General features: G+C 35.6%; 1 protein-coding gene and 1 long non-coding RNA gene across 2 annotated transcripts in view; one reads left to right on the top strand and one right to left on the bottom strand.

Annotated features, from left to right (window-relative positions):
- Positions 1-3,315: 3,315 nt before the first annotated feature.
- LOC119537716 overlaps positions 3,316-22,977 on the bottom strand; it is a 50,822-nt gene continuing 31,160 nt past the window's right edge. The window contains exons 2-3 of the long non-coding RNA XR_005217455.1: positions 5,011-5,144; positions 3,316-3,910 (exon numbers count right to left, since the gene is read on the bottom strand). This is a non-coding gene — a long non-coding RNA (uncharacterized LOC119537716). The remainder of the gene's footprint in view (positions 3,911-5,010; positions 5,145-22,977) is intronic.
- On the top strand, positions 13,670-14,617 carry LOC119537701 (olfactory receptor 56A3). The gene has a single exon (XM_037840243.1). The coding sequence runs from the start codon at positions 13,670-13,672 to the stop codon at positions 14,615-14,617; it is 948 nt and encodes a 315-aa protein (XP_037696171.1).

Genomic DNA, 22,977 nt, shown 5'->3' with positions numbered 1-22,977 from the left:
AGACACAAAAGGAGAGATATTATATGTTACCACTACTATGAACTCCCTGAACAATGTAAAATTAATGTCTTATAATATAGAATACTGGGGACCCAGTAATAGATAGAAGCTAGTGGAGGGGGAATGATAATCTAATATGATCAGATAATTAATGAGGATGAATTCAAAGGTTTGGGAATGGATAGGGGTGATGATTGTTTGTTAATGGGATTATAAGTATCAGAGATGCACTGAAAGTGAATAGGATCAAAAGGGATTAAGACATATATCCCTCAGATCAGCACTACAAATATAGACAGGTGCTTGCATGATATACTTCTAAGGTATGATACTGGTACAGAGAGTTGACAACAGAATGGTATGTGGGAAAAAAATCTACCTATTGCATATTAAGGAGTACCATAGAAATACTAGGGACAAATAATTGAGGGCTGAAAAGAGCTATGGTGTGTTTTGGGTCATGAGAATTGTTTAAAATGGAGAGTGATGAGGACTGTAAAACTAAGTGATGATAATGTGAGATATGAATGGATCATCACGGACATCACATACGCTATGTGAACATAGGAACACTGTACTTTACAAGTCAAGCCCTCAATCTTGAGGCCTGCTCTTGTGAAACTTATGGTTGTAAAGGGGAGGCTAAACCCACCTATAATTATCCCTAGGAGTCACCTCCAGAGAACCTCTTTTGAACTTTCTTTCTCTAAGCCCAACTTGGCAAATAAATTCGTCACCCTCCCCCAGGCATGGGACAGTCTCCCTGGTGACGTGGGACACGGATTCCAGGAATGAGCCTGACCCTGGCATCAAGGGGTTGTGAATGGCTTTTTGACTAAAAGGGGGAAAAGAAAGTTAACAAAATAAGGTTTCAGTGGCTAAGAGAATTCAAATAGAGTCAGGAGGCCTCCTATGCAAGCTTCAGCTAGATATGCCAAATAGCCATAGCATGATAAGCCTAAATCAACAGTAGTCCCTAAAACCCTAAAGAATACCTGTATCCTTATCTGAGACTCTATAAAAGTTTCAATCACTAAGTTTATTCTTCAGAAAATTAAATCCTATAGAGGACTCCTATGCCAGCTAAGTCCCAAAACCCAGAGGCAACAGCCTCTTCAAGAACATCAACCAGATGTGTCCCCTTTTCCCATAATGTTGACACCCCTTTTCAACATGAACAAGTTAGGGTGGTCACTCCTTAGACATCCCTGAAGATTGGGAAAATGATTAAACTAGAGGAAGGGGTAGCAACAGACAAGATGGAATTTAACAAAGGATTACAAATATTGAATCTCTATATAATTTTCTTTTTCTTAGTGGCTAGGGTATTAGAAAACTAGAAGGAAAGAACTGAAATTGTGGAACTGTAAGCATTCTTTGCTTAGCATTCTTTGAAATTTGCTCTATAGCTACTTGTTAAGTTGTAATTTGAATGTTATCACCTTTTTGTATATACGTTATATTTCACAATAAGGAAATAACTGAAACTATGGTACTGTAACTCATAACATTTTTGGAAATTTCCTATATAACTACTTGTTAAATCATACTTTTAAAGTTATTACTTTTTTGCATATATGTTATATATCACAATAAGGAAATAATCTCAACATGGAACTGTAACCCATAACATTTTTTGAAATTTGCTAACTACTTGTTAACTTGCACTTGGAAAATTATCTCTTCTATGTATATATGTTATATTCCACAGTAAAAAATATAATTAAAAAAAAGACATGGAGGAAACTTAAATGCATATTGCTAAGTGAAAGAAGATAGTCTGAAAAACTGTACTGTGTGATACAAGGTATATGACATTTTGAGAAAAGCAAAACTACAAAGACAGTATAATGATCAGTGACTGACAGTTTAACAGGGGGAGGGAGGGAAAGATGAATATGTGGAGTGTAGGGTAGTTTTAGGGCAGTAAACTATTCTGTATGATAGTCGAATGGTGGATACATGATATTATGCATTTTTCAAAACACATTGAACTGTACAAGACAAAGAGTGATCCTTAAACTATGGACTTTAGTTAATATTAATGGATCAATATTGGCTCAACAATTAGCAGATGTACTACACTAATGCAAGACATATTAATGACAGAAGAAACTGTTATACTGTGAATAGGATTGGTAGACTTGCTAGATTGGACATAAAAGCAAGACCCAATAATACTCTCCCTACATAAAATGCACCTCAGATATCAACGCAAATAGGTTAAAAGTAAAAGAATGGAAATATATACAACATTAACATTAATCAAAAGAAAACTGGAAAACCTATATTAATATCAGAAAAAAAAATAGATTCCAAAGGAAGAACAACAAGAGAATACACATTCTTTCAAGTGCATACAGAATATTCAACAAAACAGACCATACTCTGGGGTATGAACCATGTCTCAATACATTTTAAAGGAGTTAAGTCATGCAAAGTATGTCCTCTTTTCACAATGAAATTAAATTAGATATCAATAAAAAATTACTGGAAAAATTCCCAAATATTTAAAAACTAAACAATATACTTCTAAACAACCTTTGGGTCAAAGAAAAAGTCACAGGAGAAGTATAAATATTTTGAACTGAACAATAATAAAAACACAATACAACAAAATTTTTAGAATGCTGCTAAAGAAATATTTAAAGAGAAATTTAGAGCACTAAATACCCATATTAGAAAAGAAGAAGGTCTCAAATCAATGATCCAGGCACTACCATAAAAATCAAAAAAGAAGAAATTAAACTCAAAATAAGGAGAAGTAAATAATAAAAATCAGAACATAAAGCAATGAGACAGAAAACACAACACAATAGATAAAAACACTAAAATCAAACTATGGCTCTCCGAGAAGATCAATATAATTTATAAGCCTCTAGACAGGATGAAAAGAGAGAAAGGAAGAAGACATATATTAACAATATCAAAAATGAGAGCACTGACATCACTACAAATCATACTGATACTAATAGTTTAATGAGGGAATAATATGAACAATTTATCCCGATAAAATTTTCAATATAGATTAAATAAATACATTCCTTGGAACACAAAACTGTCAAGAAGAAAATACATCATGTGAATAACTCTGTGTCTATCAAAGAATTCAACTTGTAGTTAATAACCTTTCCACAAGGCCCAGATAGTTTCATTGGTGAATTCTACTAAACATTTAAGGAAGAAATAATACTAATTCTACCCAAATTTTTCCAGAAAACTGTAGAGGAGAAATACTTTGCAACTCACATGTGGAGACAACCTTTATTCTTATTTCAAAACATAACAAATACATTATAAGAAAAGATTATTGACTGATATCCTTCAAGACAGATGCAAATGAATTTTTAAAATTTTAACAAATTGAACACTATAATTAAAAAAAAGATAATACATCACAATTCAGTTTGCTTTATTCCAGGAACGCAAGCTTGGTTTAACTTCAAATAGCGATAAATATAATTCACCACATTAACATAAAAAAACACATGATAATCTCAATATATTCAAAAAAACATTTAATGAAATATCACCTGCCACCATGCCTCTAAAACCTGGGTATGTCGATTTCAAAGAGGCTGAACTCTAGAAGGCTGAGTTGGATTGGTCTCTACCTCCTAGAGCAGGAGGAGATCAACAGCAAAGGAACTAGATGAGGGGAGTAGATTTTTGGTTGGACCTTTATTTCTCTCCATGCTTGCCCATTGGCATACCATTCTATCCCTGCAGCTCTTGAGGTGAAATAAAACAGCAGAGCCTTTGACAGGACTAGGGTGCTTGTAAAAGTCAAGCAGGCAAGCTGACCAGGCCCTCTGTAGTCCTCACTGGGGTCTATGTAATTAGATTTAGCAGAAGTTCAAGAGCAGTACTAGGCAGGCATATGGGATGTTGAACCGAGGAGCTGCTATGCCTATGTTGGAGGAAACAAGAAATATTAAAGCCCAGACTAAAATGAAGCTCTTTCTCTAAAGTGTGAAAATCACAAAACCCATCTGGATGGACTCACTGCCTAGGACTTGCTTCTTTATCCCTCTCTCCCACCACACTTAGATTCATTTTACTAACCAAAGTACTTATAGTCCTAAGGAAATACAAGATAAAAAACAAGAAAATAGTAAGCATTATTAAATAAAGGCAATGAACTAAACAAATATCAGAATTAATGGACTAAACACAATACAATTATAGTACAGATAAATTAACAGTGTTAAGCACTTAAATGCAATATGTGTTAGATAAATAAAAGGATTAATATCCTCAGAGATATTGAAAACACAAAGCGCTAACATTCAGTAATACTGAAGAATCTGTTTTTTTGAAAAATAAAAGAGTTGAAATAGGGTATCCAATAAATGAGGTGAATAGCTAAACACTCCTGAGTAACATTAATGACCAGGATGAGGTGAAGGAGCTTCCTTAGCTGCATAAAATAAGGGTCAGAAGAGATGGAAAGAACAAGGAGGAAATTAATTGTTAAGAGAAAACATGCATAGATGTAAAAGAGTAAATTTGATCTAATAAGAGCCATATAAGGAAATTAAAAAATAAAAGGAAGGGGAAATATTTGAAGAACTGAAATGGGAGAATTTCTCATTAATTAAAAAAAAATATGTAATGCTGAATATTGAAAGGTGTTATAGGGAGGCAAATTGGATTTTAAAAAATAAAAGCACCTAGATATATTATAGTAATATCAGAAGGAAAGAGTCCATTCTAAAGCATTCATAGAGATCACCTATGTCTTGGGGGTCCCTAGGAAACAGACCCTAAGATTCTGATGTTTGCTTGCAGGAGGTATTTTAGAAGTGCTCTTGGGAAAAGCCCTCCCTCTTGGGTAAAGGAAGCAGAATTGGATGGAGGGAAAGTTGTACTGTGAGGCAGCTCCCTCAGACACCTATACCAACTATGGAGGTATGTTTCTAAGTTGTCTCATTTAGGCTAGGGAACCAAGCCTCTATACTTCCATATCAACCAATCTTTGGATGCATGATGTCCAAGCAGGGGATTTACCTTGAGCGAAGTGGCTTCCTTCAAGGCAAGTCCTCAGGAGAGACTCAGCTGTGAACTGTTAAAGGCAGCTGTGGAAGGGAGTGCCTTGGTTCTGAAGAGGTATCTAAGTGACTCAACCTCAGCATCCATTGCACCTACAAAGAAACAGAATGAGAGCGACATCAAACTTCTCAATAAAAACAATAGATTAAAAAAAAAAAAGAAATAAAATCTTCAATGTATTCAAAGAAAAAAATTGTTAACTTTAAATTTCTTATTCACCTATACTGTTTTTTAAATATAAGAGTGAATTAAGGATATTCTTCTCCAAATGATGCTTGATAGTTGCCAATCACTAAGTCTCTTTGAAATTACTGTTGGAAAAAGTAATTCACTGAAGTAATTCCAGTAAAGAGGAAGGAGTTTTGATACACAGAAATAGCAAACAGCAGTTATTTTCTGTTGTCTATAAAGGCAATAAACTATGATTAAAATAAAAAAGGTACTGAAATTTAAATCTGGACTAGAAATCTAGATGTTGCCAATATAAATACCAAGGATAAGAAAGGAGATAGAAACCCCTGAAAGATGAAAGCCTGTTACATACCTAAAACATAGATTTCAAGAGGATTTAAACACTGAGATGGAAACCATCATTTTTATAACATTCAGGCCATAAAAAGAAATTTTATTCTGCCAAAGGAAGATAGGAAAGAAAGGCAGGTATGAAAGTTGAGAAAATACCTCTGGTGCTGCAGTAAATTATAATTCATGTAAATGAGTTAAACTCATGATGATCAAAGACAGACTGAAATAAAATGTAAAAATATTTAACTACTTGTTATATACAAGTGACATAAATGAAGCCAAATTATTCACAGAAGTTGAAAATAAAGGCATAGAAACATACACAAAAGAAAGTCAGGGGAGCAATTTTAAAATGATCAAAATACTATGGAGAACAAAAGGTAAGTTTACATATAAATAGTAGTTTTAAATATGGCCACAAATTCTTTGAGAATCCTTCCATTAAGCACTGAAGTCCAGTTTCCCTCTTTATGAATCAGGGGTGGCTTTAGTGACCATAGCTCAGAGAACGTGGCAGAAGTGATGGTGATTATGAAATATATGTGGAAAATAGAAATATAGCACAAACTAAAAATTCTAGGATATAATTTAAATTGAACTCAATGTAGCAGTTTGTACATATTACAAAGCAATAGTAATGAGAATATTGTAGAATTGATGATAGTTAAATAAAATGCACCAACGACAGGTTAGAGGCAGAGACACGCATGTATGAGGACATGGTATATAAAAAAATTAGCATCTCAAATAAGTAGAGAAAGCATCAATTATTTCTCTATATATAAAAGAAAATAAAAGATCAATAATTAACTTACAAACAGAGGAGTGATATTCAAAATATTTAATAAATGTTACAGCATCTCCCCCAACCAATCAGAAGATAATCAGGCCATACCACTGGAGCTAGACACTGAAGGGCTGTACTCTGCAAGACATTAACCCATTACCTAATGGATGTAGGAGACATCTAGGAGGTAGAAGGAGAAGGGACCATGTAAAGGGAAGGGAACTTGGGGGCTCAAAGCAGATGATATAAAACTAATATCAAATTATTTTGGGATATTCACAGTTGGTATGACTACACCAGTGTATGCTAACTGAGTATCTGTACTGACTCATAACAAAAGAAGCCACAAATAGATGTAAATACATTACTATAAAAGAGAAGATGAAAAGGTTTATTAAAGAAAAATTAAAACAAACATAAACATAAAAATGTGACCTTGTGGAATATTTCCTAAAAGTTATCCAAAAGAAAATCTAAGAAGAGAGACTGACTTTGACTCCAACAAAATAATGGATACCATGCAACAAAACTGACAGATGGATGACAAGTTGGAAGAGAAGCAGCAATATCTAGACCAACAAGGGAGTGATATTTACAATATGCCAGGAGATTGTACATGTGTCAAGAAAAACAAATATTATTAAAAGAAAAAGAAGGGTAAAGTATATGAATAAGTAATTCACAGTATGAAAACAAGAAATGGTTTAATAGTATAAGAATGCCCAGTTGCCAGAAGAAAATCAAACTAAAATAATGAGATACTATTTTATACCCATCAAATTTTCCAAAACATGATAATATTAAGTTGGGGCAAGGATGTGAAAAACAGTGAAATTTTATGTATTTGTAGTAGAATTTTGGAAATATTTTTTTTAAAAATGGTTATTCCTTGTAACATGAAATATATTTATATCCCATGACTCAGCAAAACAATTTCTAGATATAGGTCTTCCTAGGTCCAAAAAGAGAGGTGAACAAAGATATTGACACAATTAGTAATTTTGGTAATAATAAATTATAGTTCACCTGTGTTGTCTACTTAAATAAATGGAATAATGCATATAATGGAATATTAAACAGTCTTCAAAATATTAAATTTGAGTACACATAGGAACATGCATAGATTTTTAAAATACACTGTTGACTGAAAATAAATAAAGCATCAGATTTATGACCAGATGACATTTTGATAAATTAAATATAAAATCATTATCCCATAAACATATAGCTAAACAAACTTACTGAAGATTAAAAACATATTTTAAAAGACTAGGTTTTGTGCTTTCAGAATGGAAAGGAAACAGCAATAGCCTTGGGATATGCAGGAGAAAGAAAAATAAACATAAAGCAAAATAAGGCCTTGAAGAAAGTGATGATAATTGTGTTCAACTGAAGGACTGTCACTGATTCACATAACGTTAAAAATTAAAATAAGAAATAAAGGAACAAATCATGTTCTTAAACTAATATTGAGTTATATTTAAATCCCATTTTAAAATCTCTTACGACAGCATAAATTGCTATAGGAGCTCTCTCTGAATAACACATATTTTCTCTGAAAAATTTTGTAAAGATTTTCTGCATTTATCATTATAATACTATGATAATGTGTAGAAAAGTAGGGGAAGGAAACAAACAGACAAAGGTACCCAGTGTTCTTTTTTACTTCAATTGCTCTTTTTCACTCTAATTATTATTCTTGTTATTTTTGTGTGTGTGCTAATGAAGGTGTCAGGGATTGATTTAGGTGATGAATGTACAACTATGTAATGGTACTGTAAACAATCGAAAGTACAATTTGTTTTGTATGACTGCGTGGTATGTGAATATATCTCAATAAAATGATGATTAAAAAAAAAAAAAAAAAAAAAAAAATGTAGCTTATGAGGGGTGACAATGGGATTGGGAAAGCCATAAGGACCACACTCCACTTTGTCTAGTTTATGGATGGATGAGTAGAAAAATAGGGGAAGGAAACAAACAAACAAACAGACAAAGGTACCCAGTGTTCTTGTTTACTTCAATTGCTCTTTTTCACTTTAATTATTATTCTTGTTATTTTTGTGTGTGTGCTAATGAAGGTGTCAGGGATTGATTTAGGTGATGAATGTACAACTATGTAATGGTACTGTGAACAATCGAATGTACGATTTGTTTTGTATGACTGCATGGTATGTGAATATATCTCAATAAAATGAAGATTAAAAAAAAAAAAAAAAAAAAAAATAATACTATGATAAGAGTTATAATAAGTAAGCATCAATCATTGGATGGCATAATTTGAACATATACAATGAGTTCATGGAAGAAGCCCATGAGTACCACTGAGTGAGATTAACAGAGTTGGAAAATGTTAAGTGTGAGCATAAATAACTGTTTACGTAAGATCCCTTATTCAGGAGACTGAATTACTGCCTACAGGACCATAGCCAGTGTCTCCAAGGGCTGGTTACCAGGACACCTTCCTTTCAGAGAAAAAGTCACCTGTCTGCAAGTCTGTGCCAGGGAGAACTTTGGGCACAAAGGAGTGGACACGAAGAAGTTCCCAAAAGGCATGGTCCCTGAGGCTCTAAGATTATAACAGCCTCACATTCTTTGAGAGCTAATCAGAGCTCCAACATCAATGAAGGCAAACCCCATGCTTCACATTCTCTGTAAGTATGTATGAGAAGGAAAACATGTACAGGGTACGTTGAGGGACGGTTGGACCAAGATAGGGACGCTATAACTCTTCTGTCCAGATCTGTGTTCCTTTCCATTCCTGACTCAGTGGTGCTAAGGTATTTTGAACAGAGGAGCAGAAGAAACTGCCTTGTAGGTCAAGAGGCATGTATGAGAGCCTGTGTTCTGGACCTTTGTTCCTTTTCATAGTGAAAGGGAGGCCCAGAAGCAAGAGATTGTCCATGGAAGATTCCCAGGTATGGTGGGAGAATTGTAAAGTGTGTTATCTGGGGCCCAGGTAACAAAAACTTGTGGTTTCCAACCATGAATATGAAAATATAGGGGTCGTAGAAATGAGAATCTACCTACAAATGCTTGATCATGGGAGAGAAGTTAATTCAGTCTTCAGAGGTAGGAGACCAAGAGAACACAGGGCACACAGTAGGCTCCAAGACATAGCTCAGCGGATTTCAGCTCCATTTAAAGAATTTCTAAATGCTAGTGCATCCAAACAGGTAATTATGCTTGGAACAGCAATGGGCCACCTGTCCCTACATGTACTCAATAAGGTCTGAAAGTATACTAGGGAGAGATGTTCTACATAGTTGTCTGGATCCTATGTTGTTAGATGATCCCAACAACTTCTTAAAGCAGTGCTTCTTCAGTGATATGCTGGAAGTCTATCCAAGAGTCTGATAAAAAGCTTGGGCTACAGGGTCTCCTCTTCAGTCTCTGACTTTTAACATCCCTGATTTCCCATCCGGTCCATAGCTGGAACCAGAAACCATTAGCTCTAATATTCAAACCATGCGCTGACACTGGAAAGCTCTGATTGCAAATTAAGATTGACAGCAGAGTGGTGAAGGACAAATTTCTTTCCAGATGCTTTATCACTAGGGATGAGCAGAACTTCAAAACTTGTTGAATAATTATGGATTGAAGAACATGTAGGAACTTTAAAGAGATATAAGAATGATAAAGGAAGAGCCAGTTCTGTGTAAAATGTAGTAAATTGTAATAGTTAAATGTAATAAATGTAAGTTAAATATAATAAAGCTTCAGGGAGTTGGATAAAGGATGGGATGAGAAAAGAACAAATGACAGAAACTGAAAGAGGAAGCTGATGTTTAGAGAGGAAATGTGGAATGTGACAATGCAAAATGTGAGAGGTCTGTGGATATGTCCAAAGCTAAGTGTGCTTGTACCATGTGTAACAGTCCTGAGCTTCCCAGGAGCAATTGGTTCTTGGCCCAAACTTATAACTGGAGTCAAAGGGAAAGAGAGGGAAAGGCAGAGCTGAATGGACATAGTGCCCAGGACTGAGATGTCTCTTTGGTCATGAACTCAAGGTGAAAGTTATTTTCTATGGATTATTATATTAAAGACATCTTCCACTTCTAGTATCTCTCACACTTAGTAGGTCACTCCATCAACGCAAAGCAGAAAACCAGCAGACAAGAGAAGGTAAGATTTAGGGGGAGGTGATATGGGGTTATAAAAAGAATTTTTTAAGTCAGAAGATCCAGCTATACAGATAGCTTTGAATTCTTAATTTATCCCTTAGGTGGCAAACAGTAAGAAGGGACCCAATACAAAAGTGGACTAAGGAGGGAATTGACCCTAGGAGCAGGGAGCAGAAGTCAGGTTTGCAAGTGGAAAAAACATAGGAGATTCCAGCCTGCTCGAAAAATGCCTTTAGGATTGTTGGTAGGAGAAGAAAACATATAAAACAAAATGCCAAATAAGATATCTATTTTGAGATTACAGTAGGGACACAACTCAGGTGTATTCATAACATTAGGCTTGAAGAAAGCATTTGGAATTTTATTTCTCCCACATTTGAACTCTACCAGTTAAACTGCAGAAAAGACACAATCACTGAAACTCAATTTACAGTTTACCCATCTGAAAAAATAAACTGTTAAAATAGTCCACATGACCTACCTACCTCTCAATATTATGAGCTACAAATGAAAAAATATATTTCAAATTCATCACAAATTGCCAATATCACTACTGATAAACCTATTATTAGCAAAAGAAAAGTAAACAGGAAGATAATCTAAATCTCTTCTGCATATGAGGTAGGAAGGACTATCCTGGCAGACTCAGGCTGCACAGAACCTCCTGCTTTGGGAAAGTAGAGGATCAGGATGATGAGAGGAAGGCACCTGGGAGGAAAGCCCATCCTCCCTCCTCTTGGTAGCAGCCCCAGGGACTGACAGGGCCTCTCTGATGTGGAATATTCATTCTGAGAGGAGCCAGCTGAGCACCACTGGAAAAACATCTGCAGAATAAGAATCACATAACTGGAAACAAAAATACTACCTGCACCTCTACAATACAAGTACAAATCTATTGCTATGAAAATATCATTCCGTTCCGGGTTCACATTGTTATTCGGACTCCGTTCCATCTACTCCACCCACACCAGAAACTATGTCTCCTCTACCAGATTCCATTTTCAGAACTACTAACTGTACCTTCGATGAAGTTTGTTTTACTTGTTATAGGCATATTGAGGTGGCAAGTTATTATCACAGAATTATTTATTAAGATCAGTAAAGTTAGGGATATCAGCCCAATCCAACCCTCTGTATTAGGCAAGATTAGGATTAGCATAGCATAGCGTGGGAGACTAAGAAACTGATTTGAGCACTCAATTCCCTCATTTTAAAGTGGTGATAATAAAACATGACTCACATGATGCTGGATGATTAAATGGCATGAAGTCCTACAATATTTACGCACCTTTCCCAACAAGTAGTAAGGGCTTCAAAGATAATTAACATCTAACTTAACCATTTATTGGGTAGCTTACAGAGGAAGAAGCAAGGCAATTCTTAAGCACTTGATGAACATCGTTTCCAAATCCACAGAATAACACCTTAACAGAGGCCTCTGCCTTCGTAGACAGGTTTGGATACAACAGATGCAGGATCAGTGACCACACAAAGACCTGACCCCTCTCTTTATGAAGCTATGGCCTTCTTGGTCTCTTTTACATTCAGTGGAGATGAAACTGCATCCTTTACCTTTAATGTAAATGAGGGTAACACATGATTTTATTTAAAATTCTTTTTCTCTAGCCTCTCCCCCAGGACAGAATCAGCCAGCCCACCCCTACACTCTCACAATATTCTGCGCATAACCCTGTAACTGCTCCTATCATTTGTTTCTTATTTTTCCATTTTTCCCAGAGAAATTTTACATCTTGAGAGTTAGAACAGTTCCATATGCAATATTGTGACTGTAGAGCCTACCAGAATGTCAGAGAAAAAGATTGAATACATTAAATGGCAACACTGAAGCAGTGTCTGGTAAGTGGTGTGTGTGTGTCTGGCTCATTATATTCAAGAAGGAAAAGGGAAACTGAAAGGATATAAAAGACTTTAAAAATGGGCTTCATCACCCCCACACATTGTAATCAGAGGAACCAACTTTTCATCTTCTTTAATGACAATGATTGCTTCCTCATAGCTATGCGGAATTGAAGTTTTTCCTTTCAAATCATTTTTTCTGGATGTTAGGACTTTTACCATTACAAAGATAAGAAATAAAAGAAAAAAAAAGCATTTATTTGTTAGAGCCCATATCTACCAAAAAAAAAAAAAAAAAAAAAAGACTCTGTAAACAAATTAAAAGTTAACTTTATTTTCTGCATATAATAAATTAAAATTTCCTAATTAGAGCAAATTTGATACAGCTGAAAGGCCAAAAGAGGGTGGCACAGGGACTAGTGAAATTTCTTTGCATCCCTACTTGTGCCCGACTCTGCTATTCATTTGGATATACTCTAACAGTTAATTTACATGGCAAACCCTGTGGTCATTAGAAAGATAACGAAAAAGCAAAAAACTAGTACAAATTTGGAGACTCACCAGTCACAGAAATAATAGTTTTTCTTCTTCCAATCAGTATACATAACTTTGAACTATCCTCTAGATAACTATAACCAATGCAGTGTTTATTAAGTCTACTCTTAATAGATATAACTAATGTTTCCATATTTGTGTACATATAAAATTGAAACAAACTTTCATGAAATAATGTTAAATCTTTTCAATGAAGTGAATGTCTTTCAAATTTTTCTGGTGCATAGTAACAAATTCAGTTTTATATCATAACCAGGTAAACATATAATATCTATTTACACACACATAAATATTTAACTGTGAACACAATCTTCATGAAACAATGTTTAACCTTCATACTGGTAAACGCTGATGTTTTCTATAATATACTAATATAAAATACTCTAGTCTATTTCATTAAAAATCATATTTTGTGATGATTTAATTGATTCCACAAACTACTTACAATATCCCTCTTAACTAAGAAATTCTTAATGTACCAGTTAGGTCACCATGTTGCATCAGCATAAATAAACTTCTATAACTGCTATTAACCCAAATCATATTACTTTAGTCCTCTATATTGTTTAGAGTGATAGATACATCCCATTAACATTAAACAAACAATAAAGAGATACATATACTCTAATCTGCAGTAACCACTACAATCTATAAGTTGCGTCTGGTAAAACAAAACTTCTGCCGTCTTCACATATCTTGAGTCAGTAGGTAACTTTCATGCTGAATTTACAGATCATTAAAAGAAACCTGTAGAAATATATGACAGAATATGACAACACCCCAAAATCGTACCATCTCAGCTGAGGTGCCAGACTTCCTCCTGAACTGTTTTGCCAAGTCCCACAGCTGGCAGCTCTGGCTGTCCCTGCCCCTCAGCGTCCTCTTCCTCCTGGCCATGGGGGCCAATGCCACTCTCCTGATCACCATCTGGCTGGAGGCCTCTCTGCACGAGCCCATGTACTACCTGCTCAGCCTCCTCTCCTTGCTGGACATTGTGCTCTGTCTCACTGTCATCCCCAAGGTCCTGGCCATCTTCTGGTTTGACCTCAGGCCCATCAGCTTCTCTGCCTGCTTCCTCCAGATGTTCATCATGAATTGCTTCCTGGCCATGGAGTCCTGCACATTTATGGTCATGGCCTATGACCGCTATGTGGCCATCTGTCACCCACTGAGGTACCCATCCATCATCAATGACCAATTTGTAGCCAAGGCTGCCATTTTTGTTCTTGCCAGGAATGTCCTACTTACTGTGCCAATCCCTCTTCTCTCAGCACGACTCTACTACTGTGGAAGAAATGTCATCGAGAACTGTATCTGTGCCAGTATGTCTGTCTCCAGGCTCTCCTGTGATGACGTCACCATCAATCGCCTGTACCAGTTTGCTGGAGGTTGGACCCTGCTAGGATCTGACCTCATACTTATCTTCCTCTCCTACACCCTCATACTGAGAGCTGTGCTGAGACTCAAGGCAGAGGGGGCTGTGACCAAGGCCCTAAGCACATGCGGCTCCCACTTCATTCTCATCCTCTTCTTCAGCACCATTCTCCTCGTCTTTGTCTTCACTCACGTGGCTAAGAAGAAGGTCTCCCCTGATGTGCCAGTCTTGCTCAATGTCCTCCACCATGTCATCCCCGCAGCCCTCAACCCCATTGTCTATGGGGTGCGAACCCAGGGAATCAAGCAAGGAATCCAGAGACTGCTGAAGAAAGGGTGGTGATAAGGGCAACTGCAACTGGATCTCTGCATTCCTCAAGTAGGATGACTCATGAATTACTTATGGACACATGACCTGAAAAGCACAGCTCTGAGCTGTAATCTCAAACTGGGTAAACTACATATTCTGTTTTCTCTTCTAACTCTTCAGGGTTTTATTGTTTGTTTCCTTGTCTCTCATTCCTCCTTCAGGAATCTCTTTGATGCTGCCTCTTTTTCTCATGCTTGTAATCCTATTTATCCAAAAAATGAGATTCCTTAGGGCAGGTCCAAAAGTGAGAATTTTACATTCCCTAAAATATAACTGCATACTTTTCATGAAGTTTTAAATTCTTGAAAAAACAACCGTGGGCATTTTGTGGATGTCTTTAGTTCAATGTGTTTTGAATGTTATATTCACAAAGGAAATATACTGGAGAAAAAGCCATAGGAATGTGGGAATTCTGTATTTTCTGCATGATTTTTCTCTAATCCTGCAATTTCTCCCAGAAGAAGAAATACAAATCACTGAATTTCAGGAATAAATTCCAAACTGAAAGGAGTAAGGAATGGAATCAGGTACATATATGGGCTTTGTAGTGATACTTTGGCATAGTAAAGATATTTGGCATAGTACAAAAGGACTGAATTTACGGGGTCTGGGTTGTAGACCTTTCACCACCTTAGGAAAAGGAAATAATTAATTTAATTTACGCCCTCATGTCTCAGGCCACTTGTTTTACCTGAGAATATTAAAACATTTATTTTAAAACATATTCTTTTTGATCTAAGCTTTTAAGTCTCAATGACACCCTATAGACATGTGTTCTTTTCTTTCAACTATGTAAAGAAAAACTCTACAATACCAATACTTTTTCTAAAGAGTAGGTCTTTCAGACTTAACTGAAATAACCTGTTACATTGCTGGCCTACTTATGGTTCCATTCTGCCAAGCCCTGTCCACTTCTTTTTCTCCTTCAGCTGGCAGTGAAAGAAATAAGTTGGCATTTCATTTCTCTACTCCTGGATAATTTGTAAGCTACTGCTTGAAAAATAAGCATGCCCTCACGTCAATAAAAAGCAATAATTAAAAGCATGTATCACCAACATCTTAATAGGAATATTCCATTTCCCAAATTTAAAAGGTAATCTGTCAGGATTCACCTAGGTTCACACTAGATCCAACTAGATAACCTCTTTCGTTTTACTCTAAGAAGATTAACTCCCTAAAATCTTATTCACTCAGACATTTCGATATAAGAATGGTCTAGCTCAAAATCTGCATAAATTAATATCAGCAGTGGGTCTTACAAATATAAAGATATACCTGTAAGGTAAATTTAAGCCACCAACTCTTAGGAAATACTTAAAAGTCTACAAGTTTAAGAAGATTTCAGATAAACAGCTACTCATCAAGGAGCCAAAAACTGGGGCACTATTTTTTCCCAGTGTCACATTGCTTATATATTAAAACCAGATCTCAGCAGTAAGCTGCTACCAAATAACTATGGATGGGAAATTGAAATACTGGGGGATTTAGAGCACATACCCCACCCTCCCAGAACTGCAAAAAGTTTACATAGGCCTGCTATTCACAATGGAGTGGTAAAATCGTTACATTGATGTGTTTGAAAGCTCTGCATATTTTTGTTTACATTCAACTTTTAAATATTTGTTGCCCCCATAAATAATTTTGGCAGATATTAATTTAATTACTAAGGTGAACAGATTGGCAATTGCTAGATCCCACTAAAATATTTCTATTGATTAGGATTTCCTCTAGGACAGTGCTGTCCTATACAAATATAATGTAAGCCACATGTTTAAAATTAAATGTTTAGTATTAACCAAATATTAGCCACATTGAAAAGGTGAAATGAAATAGGTAAAGTTACTTTGAATAATATGTTTTATTTACACCAATACTTCCAAAACATCTTCTCAATCCATAATAATGAGAAAATTATTGAGATATTTTACATTCTTTTTCCTAGCAAGCTTATTTTAAACTTAACTACATATCTCAGTTTACTGTCCACTGTCCAAGTGCTCAAAAGCCACATGTGGTTAGTGCTGTGTTGACTAATTCAGCTCTAGACATTCCACTTTCATGGGCCAAATGTTCTTAATGGGTAGACAATAAAATTAATTGGGGAAAATTTATCCTTCTTGGAAAAGAGTTATAGTCTTTCTCCTTGGCTGAGATTTTGCTGTTTTCTATGTTTTATAATATGAAGAAAAATAAACCAGGATTTTAGAGGATGAATGAATATTTCTTTTCCCTAAGATGCTGCATGACATTAATGCTAAATCTTAGAGAACAATGTGATAAATGTAAAGTAGGAAAAAGCTCATTTATGGGCTTTTTACAACACACAGTCCTGAAATCATGCAGAGGCAGAGTTGAAGTAGAGCCATGTATAAATTTTGGAAATTGCAGAGTCTAAGGGGAAATGTAAACAGAGATTTTACTCATGATAAGTAAGCAATATTAGCATTCAGATAAGTAATGCTATTGTCAAATACTTATCAGAACATCAACGGTTTATGATAAAATCATAATTTCAATTCTTTCAATTTTTCTTTCCACTATTTACACACAAACACATGATTATCTGAAATTGATTATTTTGAGTTAAATTATTTTAATAATATATTCTGTATGACATATATAATACTAAGTGTATGCTATAACTTATTATTTAATTAAACACAGGATTAGGAAACTTGTCTCTTTGAACCAGATAGCCTTTCTCCATAAAATGTTAAAGCTTGGATTTTGTTGGCAAGATCACTTAGAGTACTCATAAAATATCCATAATTGGACCTTTCCTCATATATTCAGTAACAGCAAGACAGATAATTAAGGGTGGACCTGCTGATGCTGGACAGTGAGCCAGAAGAACAATGCAGAGCACACACACAGAATGGCAGTGGCCCTTTAGTCCAACATTTAACACCATTTATCCATTTATCAAATATGCATTTATACCTAATATATGCAAGTCCTTGTTCTAGTGATGAGATTGCAATGATGAGTAAGATAGGCAAGATCCTTCTTTATATCCTGGTGATGAATGTCTTCCAAAACAATAAACAAGTCACTTGTTAGGGATTTACTTTTGTTCTCCACAAATACAAGTAAAGTCCTGACCCCCAGTCCTGTGGATGCGAACTCATTTGTAAATAGGCTCTTCAAAGATCCCATTAAGATGAACCCAAATTGACTAAGGGTGGGCTTCAATCCAACGTGACTGGAGTCTTTATAAGAAGGGGAACTTTGGACACAGGAACAGCATGAGGCTGGAGAGAGATGGCTATGTGATGAAGGCAAAAATGGAGTCAGATTTGCCAGCAAGCCACCACCAGAATGCTAAAGACTTCAGAGAAATCATGGCTCTGCTGACACCTAGATTTGGACTTCTAGCCTTCAAAAATTTGAGACAATAAATTCCTGTTGTTTAAGCCAATCAGTGTGTAGTCTTTGTTATAACAATGCTGCTAAACTAAGACAAAATAATTAAGGCAATTCTATAAAAGTGCTGTGAAGGAAATAGTAAACAATCCTCTGTTACAGAATGATTTGAGCAGAGGGAAGGACAAGACTTTAAATGTGGTGATTAGGATAAATCTCTCTGATATTGATCTACTTTAAACAAGGCCATAAAAGAGGAAAATAAGTCATCATTTGAAAATATACAAAAGGTATGTTACAAGTGAATAATACACCAAGGGCAAAGGTTCTCAATATGGATTAAGCAGAAGCACAAGAAGCAGTGGCACAGCAATCAGTGGGTAACACACAGCCATGGAGACTCTAAGGCAGAAGCTCAAGGCAGTGGCCACTTGGAAGAAAGGTGGGACCCAGATTTAGAAGAGGATTTTTGAGATTTTGGCAGAATTTTGGAGTAGGAACCTGTGATAGGTTCATGTGTCAACTGGCCAGGTGGTGGTGCTCAGTTGTCTGGTCAAGCAAGCACTGGCTTAACAGTTACTGCAAGGACATTGTGTGGCTGGTTGACAAACCAGAAGGCTGGTTTATTAAATCATCAAGTCAACAGATTGCATCTGTGGCTGATTACATCTAAGATCAACTAAAGGAGTGTCTTCTGCAATGAGAGAACCCAAATAGTTGGATATACTCCAATCAGTTGAAGAGTTTTAAGAGAGAAGAAAGAACTTTCTTTTCTTCTTCAGCCAGCCATCCTCTTCTGGGGAGTTCATCAAAGACCTTCATTGGAGCTGTCAGCTTGTGGCCCGCCCTACGGAATTTGAACTTGTGCATCCCAACAGTCCCTTGAGACACTTTTATAAAATCCCATATTTACAGACAGCTTCTGTTAGTTCTGTTTCTCTAGAGAGCCCTGACCAATACAGGACCCTAATTGGAGCTAAAACAGGAAGCCATCAAATAAACTGAAGATATACGGAAGAAGAGATACTGGGGCTGAAAGACAGGAGGCCCTTTATCAGAACCAGGTACAATCCAGAGACAGTATATCACAGTTTAGTCAAATAGAACTAAGAACCCCACATTCAAAAATATTGATCAAATAAATAAATTCTTGCTCCAGCACTTCCAGATTAAGTGCTGAATGGACTAAAGCTGAAATAATTGGGAAAAAATCAACAAATCTGGTTGGGGTGACTGCACAGAGGAGAGCCTAGGAAAAGAATAGGGACCTAAATCCAGTACCAGGGGTACACTGTCCCTCCTCAGTGAGAGTTTTCAAGCCTTCTTTTCATTGAAAAGTACCTCTTTATATATTGCTTTTTTTCATAACTTTAAATATTACTTTAATGCTGTGAGTTCTATTTTGTGTACATGAAGATAGGATTACTTGTGATGCTGTATTACTTTGATGAATGCTTTTATTCTTATAAAAAGTGGTTCAGCCTTTTAGATCAAGACTCCATAACCTAGATTCAGTTTAGTGGAAGCAAAAGTACTCAGAAGAGACTGGTCAACTCATTAATTAAGTGATTCAGCCTTTCCTATTCATCAGGCACTAAATGAAAGTTGCAGAAAAAAATATAAATAATATACAGCTTGTGACCTCAAAGAGATCAAGGTACAGGGAACAGAGAAGAAGGGCAGGCAACTGTGAATTTGGGGAGTTCATGCCCTTGAAACAGAGATTACTGAAGCAGGGGACAGATGGGTCAATGTAGATGACTGGTAAGTGCAGAATCATCTCTTTAACGGCATGATTGCTCACAGGAGACAACAGCAAAGTCTGTGCTACCACCACAGCTAGACGCTTTTGACTTGGACCTTTCAGGTCTTTCTTCAAGTTAGTCAATATAGTTATCCCAGATTTCACAAGACTGTGTCTCCCTGAACACCCGTGGTCATTTTTATTTGTGTAAAAATCAAATGCGCTTCCTCCCAAGGCTTAGATCTTATTACACAACCATTGGGTTAGGTATATAAATTTTATCTTTTATCATTGTTATACAATGTTAGTGACAAGGATTAATAGAATGAAATAGGATGATTCAGTCATGAAGACTTTAGGTGTGAAATTTGAGCTTGAACTAATGTTTGCAAAGGGCTCAGATTTGAAATGAATAATTTTGTAATATTTGTTCCACTGTGAGTTGATCACTGGTTTCTAAATAAAACTCATATTGTCTTTTTAAAGAATGTTTCAGTTGGAAAAGGGGGACTAGAGAGTAGTATCACACTGACAGTAACATCATTAATTTTTCTTTGAGAGTATCAATTTTAAAAGTGTGTTGAAATGAGTTATTTCCAGCCACAACAAAGTAACTGGTACCAGATTTTCACTGCCATCATAAATAATTAGAGAAATAGACAGAAAATGTGAAATGGCTATTTTTTGAAACTGGATGACATGCATAAAGAACTATGAACCCTGAATGAGGGGAAACAAATAAGGTGAGTCTCAAAATAGCCTTAGTTTCTGTCTAGAGGAACTTTTCTGACATTACTGTGGGAGGAGAGAAGGGGTAAGGCAGAATATAATGATCTTGTCCAGCTCAGACAGAATGCAAATCTTGGAGACTCTGTGGAAGCTGGAATTTAAGAAGCAGAAGAGCAGAGAAGAGGGAGCTATGCAAAAAGCAAGCTCCATAAATTTGCAAAAAGGTCCTCTCGAGTCTCCGACTGAATAAAATAAGCTGCATAATAACTGCAAATGTATAGAAGCAAAGAACAACCACTGGGGCAAGAACAATTAATGGGAAGCCGGAACAATTCTTTAAGTTCACATAGGCTGTAATACATTTGAACTGTGACCCGCCAGAGTGGAGAGACTATTGAATATGTGGAGCATTCACTGGAGTCCCCAAAATGGACATTCATAAGTAGCAGTATATAACTAACAATTGGATAAAGTCTTCTCTAGATTCACTTTATGCTTAGTCAAAACAAACTTCCACACCCTTTGAAGGAAAACCACTAAATCTAGACACCCAACAATGTAAGATTCCCAACAACCAACAAGAAAATCAATAATCATACTAAAAACAAAGAAAATATAACCCATAATTTCAATAGAAACAGACAGAAATGACAGATGAAATTATGAACTAAAAATATTAAAATAAGTTTTATAAATATGTTCAGTGACTTAAAAAAAAACATAAGGAGAGAAAAAGTAAGATATAAAAAAAGAAACCAAATGAATTTCTACAGTGAAAATATACAGTATATAAAAGTAAAATAAAATTCCCTAGAAAGACTTTACAGCAGAATCGATACTGTGGGGGAAAAAAAAAGATCAGTGAAGTTAAAGACAGAGGGATGGAAACTAACTAAACTAAAGAACAGAGAGAAATAATGCTGAAAAATGTACAGAACCTTGTAAGCTGGGGGGAAACATTAACTGGTCTAGTATTCAAGCAATAGTAATTGAAGACAGTGAAGCAGAGGAGGTAGGGAAAGAAAAATGACAATGTACTTGGGTTTATAACATATGTAGAAGTAAAATACATGACAAAAATAGGAAAAAACGTTCGGAAAAGGAAAATTCTCATTTTATAGGTAAAGTGGTAAAATATTATTTGAAGGTTGATTATAATAACTGAAAAATGCATGTTTTAAATACTAGAGCAGTGTCATCAAAATCTTTCTGAAAAAGGTAAGATAGCAAATATTAAAGATTTTAAGGCCATATGGTCTCCGTCACAACCCTCAGTTCTGCTGTTGTAGAGTAAAAGCAGTCACAGATTGGCATTAATTACTCATATCAATAATTAGATCAAATGATATGGCTAAAATTAGTAGTTCTTAATGAAGAGGGTGAATGTAAACAGTTTTGCCACCCAGGGGAAATCAGACATTTCTGGTTGTCACAACTGGGGAAGAGGTTAATGGAATCTAGTTGGTAGAGAATGAATATGCTATTAAATATGCTACAATACACTCAACAGCCCACCCCCACCACACACACATGCACAAAATAATTGTACAACAATATCACTAATGATATGATAGAGAAACCTTGGTCTAAATAATCCATGAAAAGCAGAAAGAGACAAATGTTACTTTTTTTTTCAAAAAAAAAGCAATTATAACCTATAAGCTCCCCACAAGAAATTCACATTAAATAAAAAAATATACACAAAGCACACAAAATCAAAAGAAAGCTAGAGTGGTTATGCTAATATCAGATAGATTCCCTTTCTGGTATGGCTAAATAAGATTCTACCTGCCTCTTGTATGTAACACCTATTAAATACAGTATATATATGAATGAAGAAAAACATGAGGACACTAGAGGGGAGTTGAAATTTGGAAGAAGGAAATGAGGTAGAGTGAGTTTATCATTTTTATACATTTTAGCTTCAAGAGATGACAAAGTCAGTGCCAAACATTAGAAGGGTTAAAAACTCTGATAGAAAATCAGCAGTATTTTTATCTTTCCTAAAGAACTAGATGACAGAGCTTTAGGCAACAATAGCTGCTACAAAGATAGACTGGAATCTAGGAAAGTAGAGAACTAGAATGTGAAAACTCCAGATTCTGCAAACTCTGCCAAGTCTTTGGTCAATTCCTACCCAAAGCATGCATGGATTAGATAGACTCTGATTCAGATAAAGATAAGGAGCTGAATTAATATTTGACTGGCTGTCAAACAGAAAGATTTTTCCAATTTGGGTCCTGCTAGGGTAATTGCCTACTAAATTGAAAATTTCAATGCTGTTTTTAAGGCCATATGAAAACTTCAATGCTCTTTGGAAGGCCAAAACAGAATCCAAAGCCTCCACAACATAAAGCTCACAATACTCAGCATACAATCCTAAATTACTCAACATACAAAGAACTAGAAAACTTGATCCAATCCCTAGAAAAAAGGCAATCAAAAGAGATCAAACCCAAGATCACCCATGTTAAATGTTTCAATTAAACTTTAATGT

Source organism: Choloepus didactylus, chromosome 6 (genome assembly GCF_015220235.1).
Source record: "Choloepus didactylus isolate mChoDid1 chromosome 6, mChoDid1.pri, whole genome shotgun sequence".
Classification (NCBI taxonomy): domain Eukaryota; kingdom Metazoa; phylum Chordata; class Mammalia; order Pilosa; family Megalonychidae; genus Choloepus; species Choloepus didactylus.
This window is presented reverse-complemented; position numbering and strand designations above follow the sequence as displayed.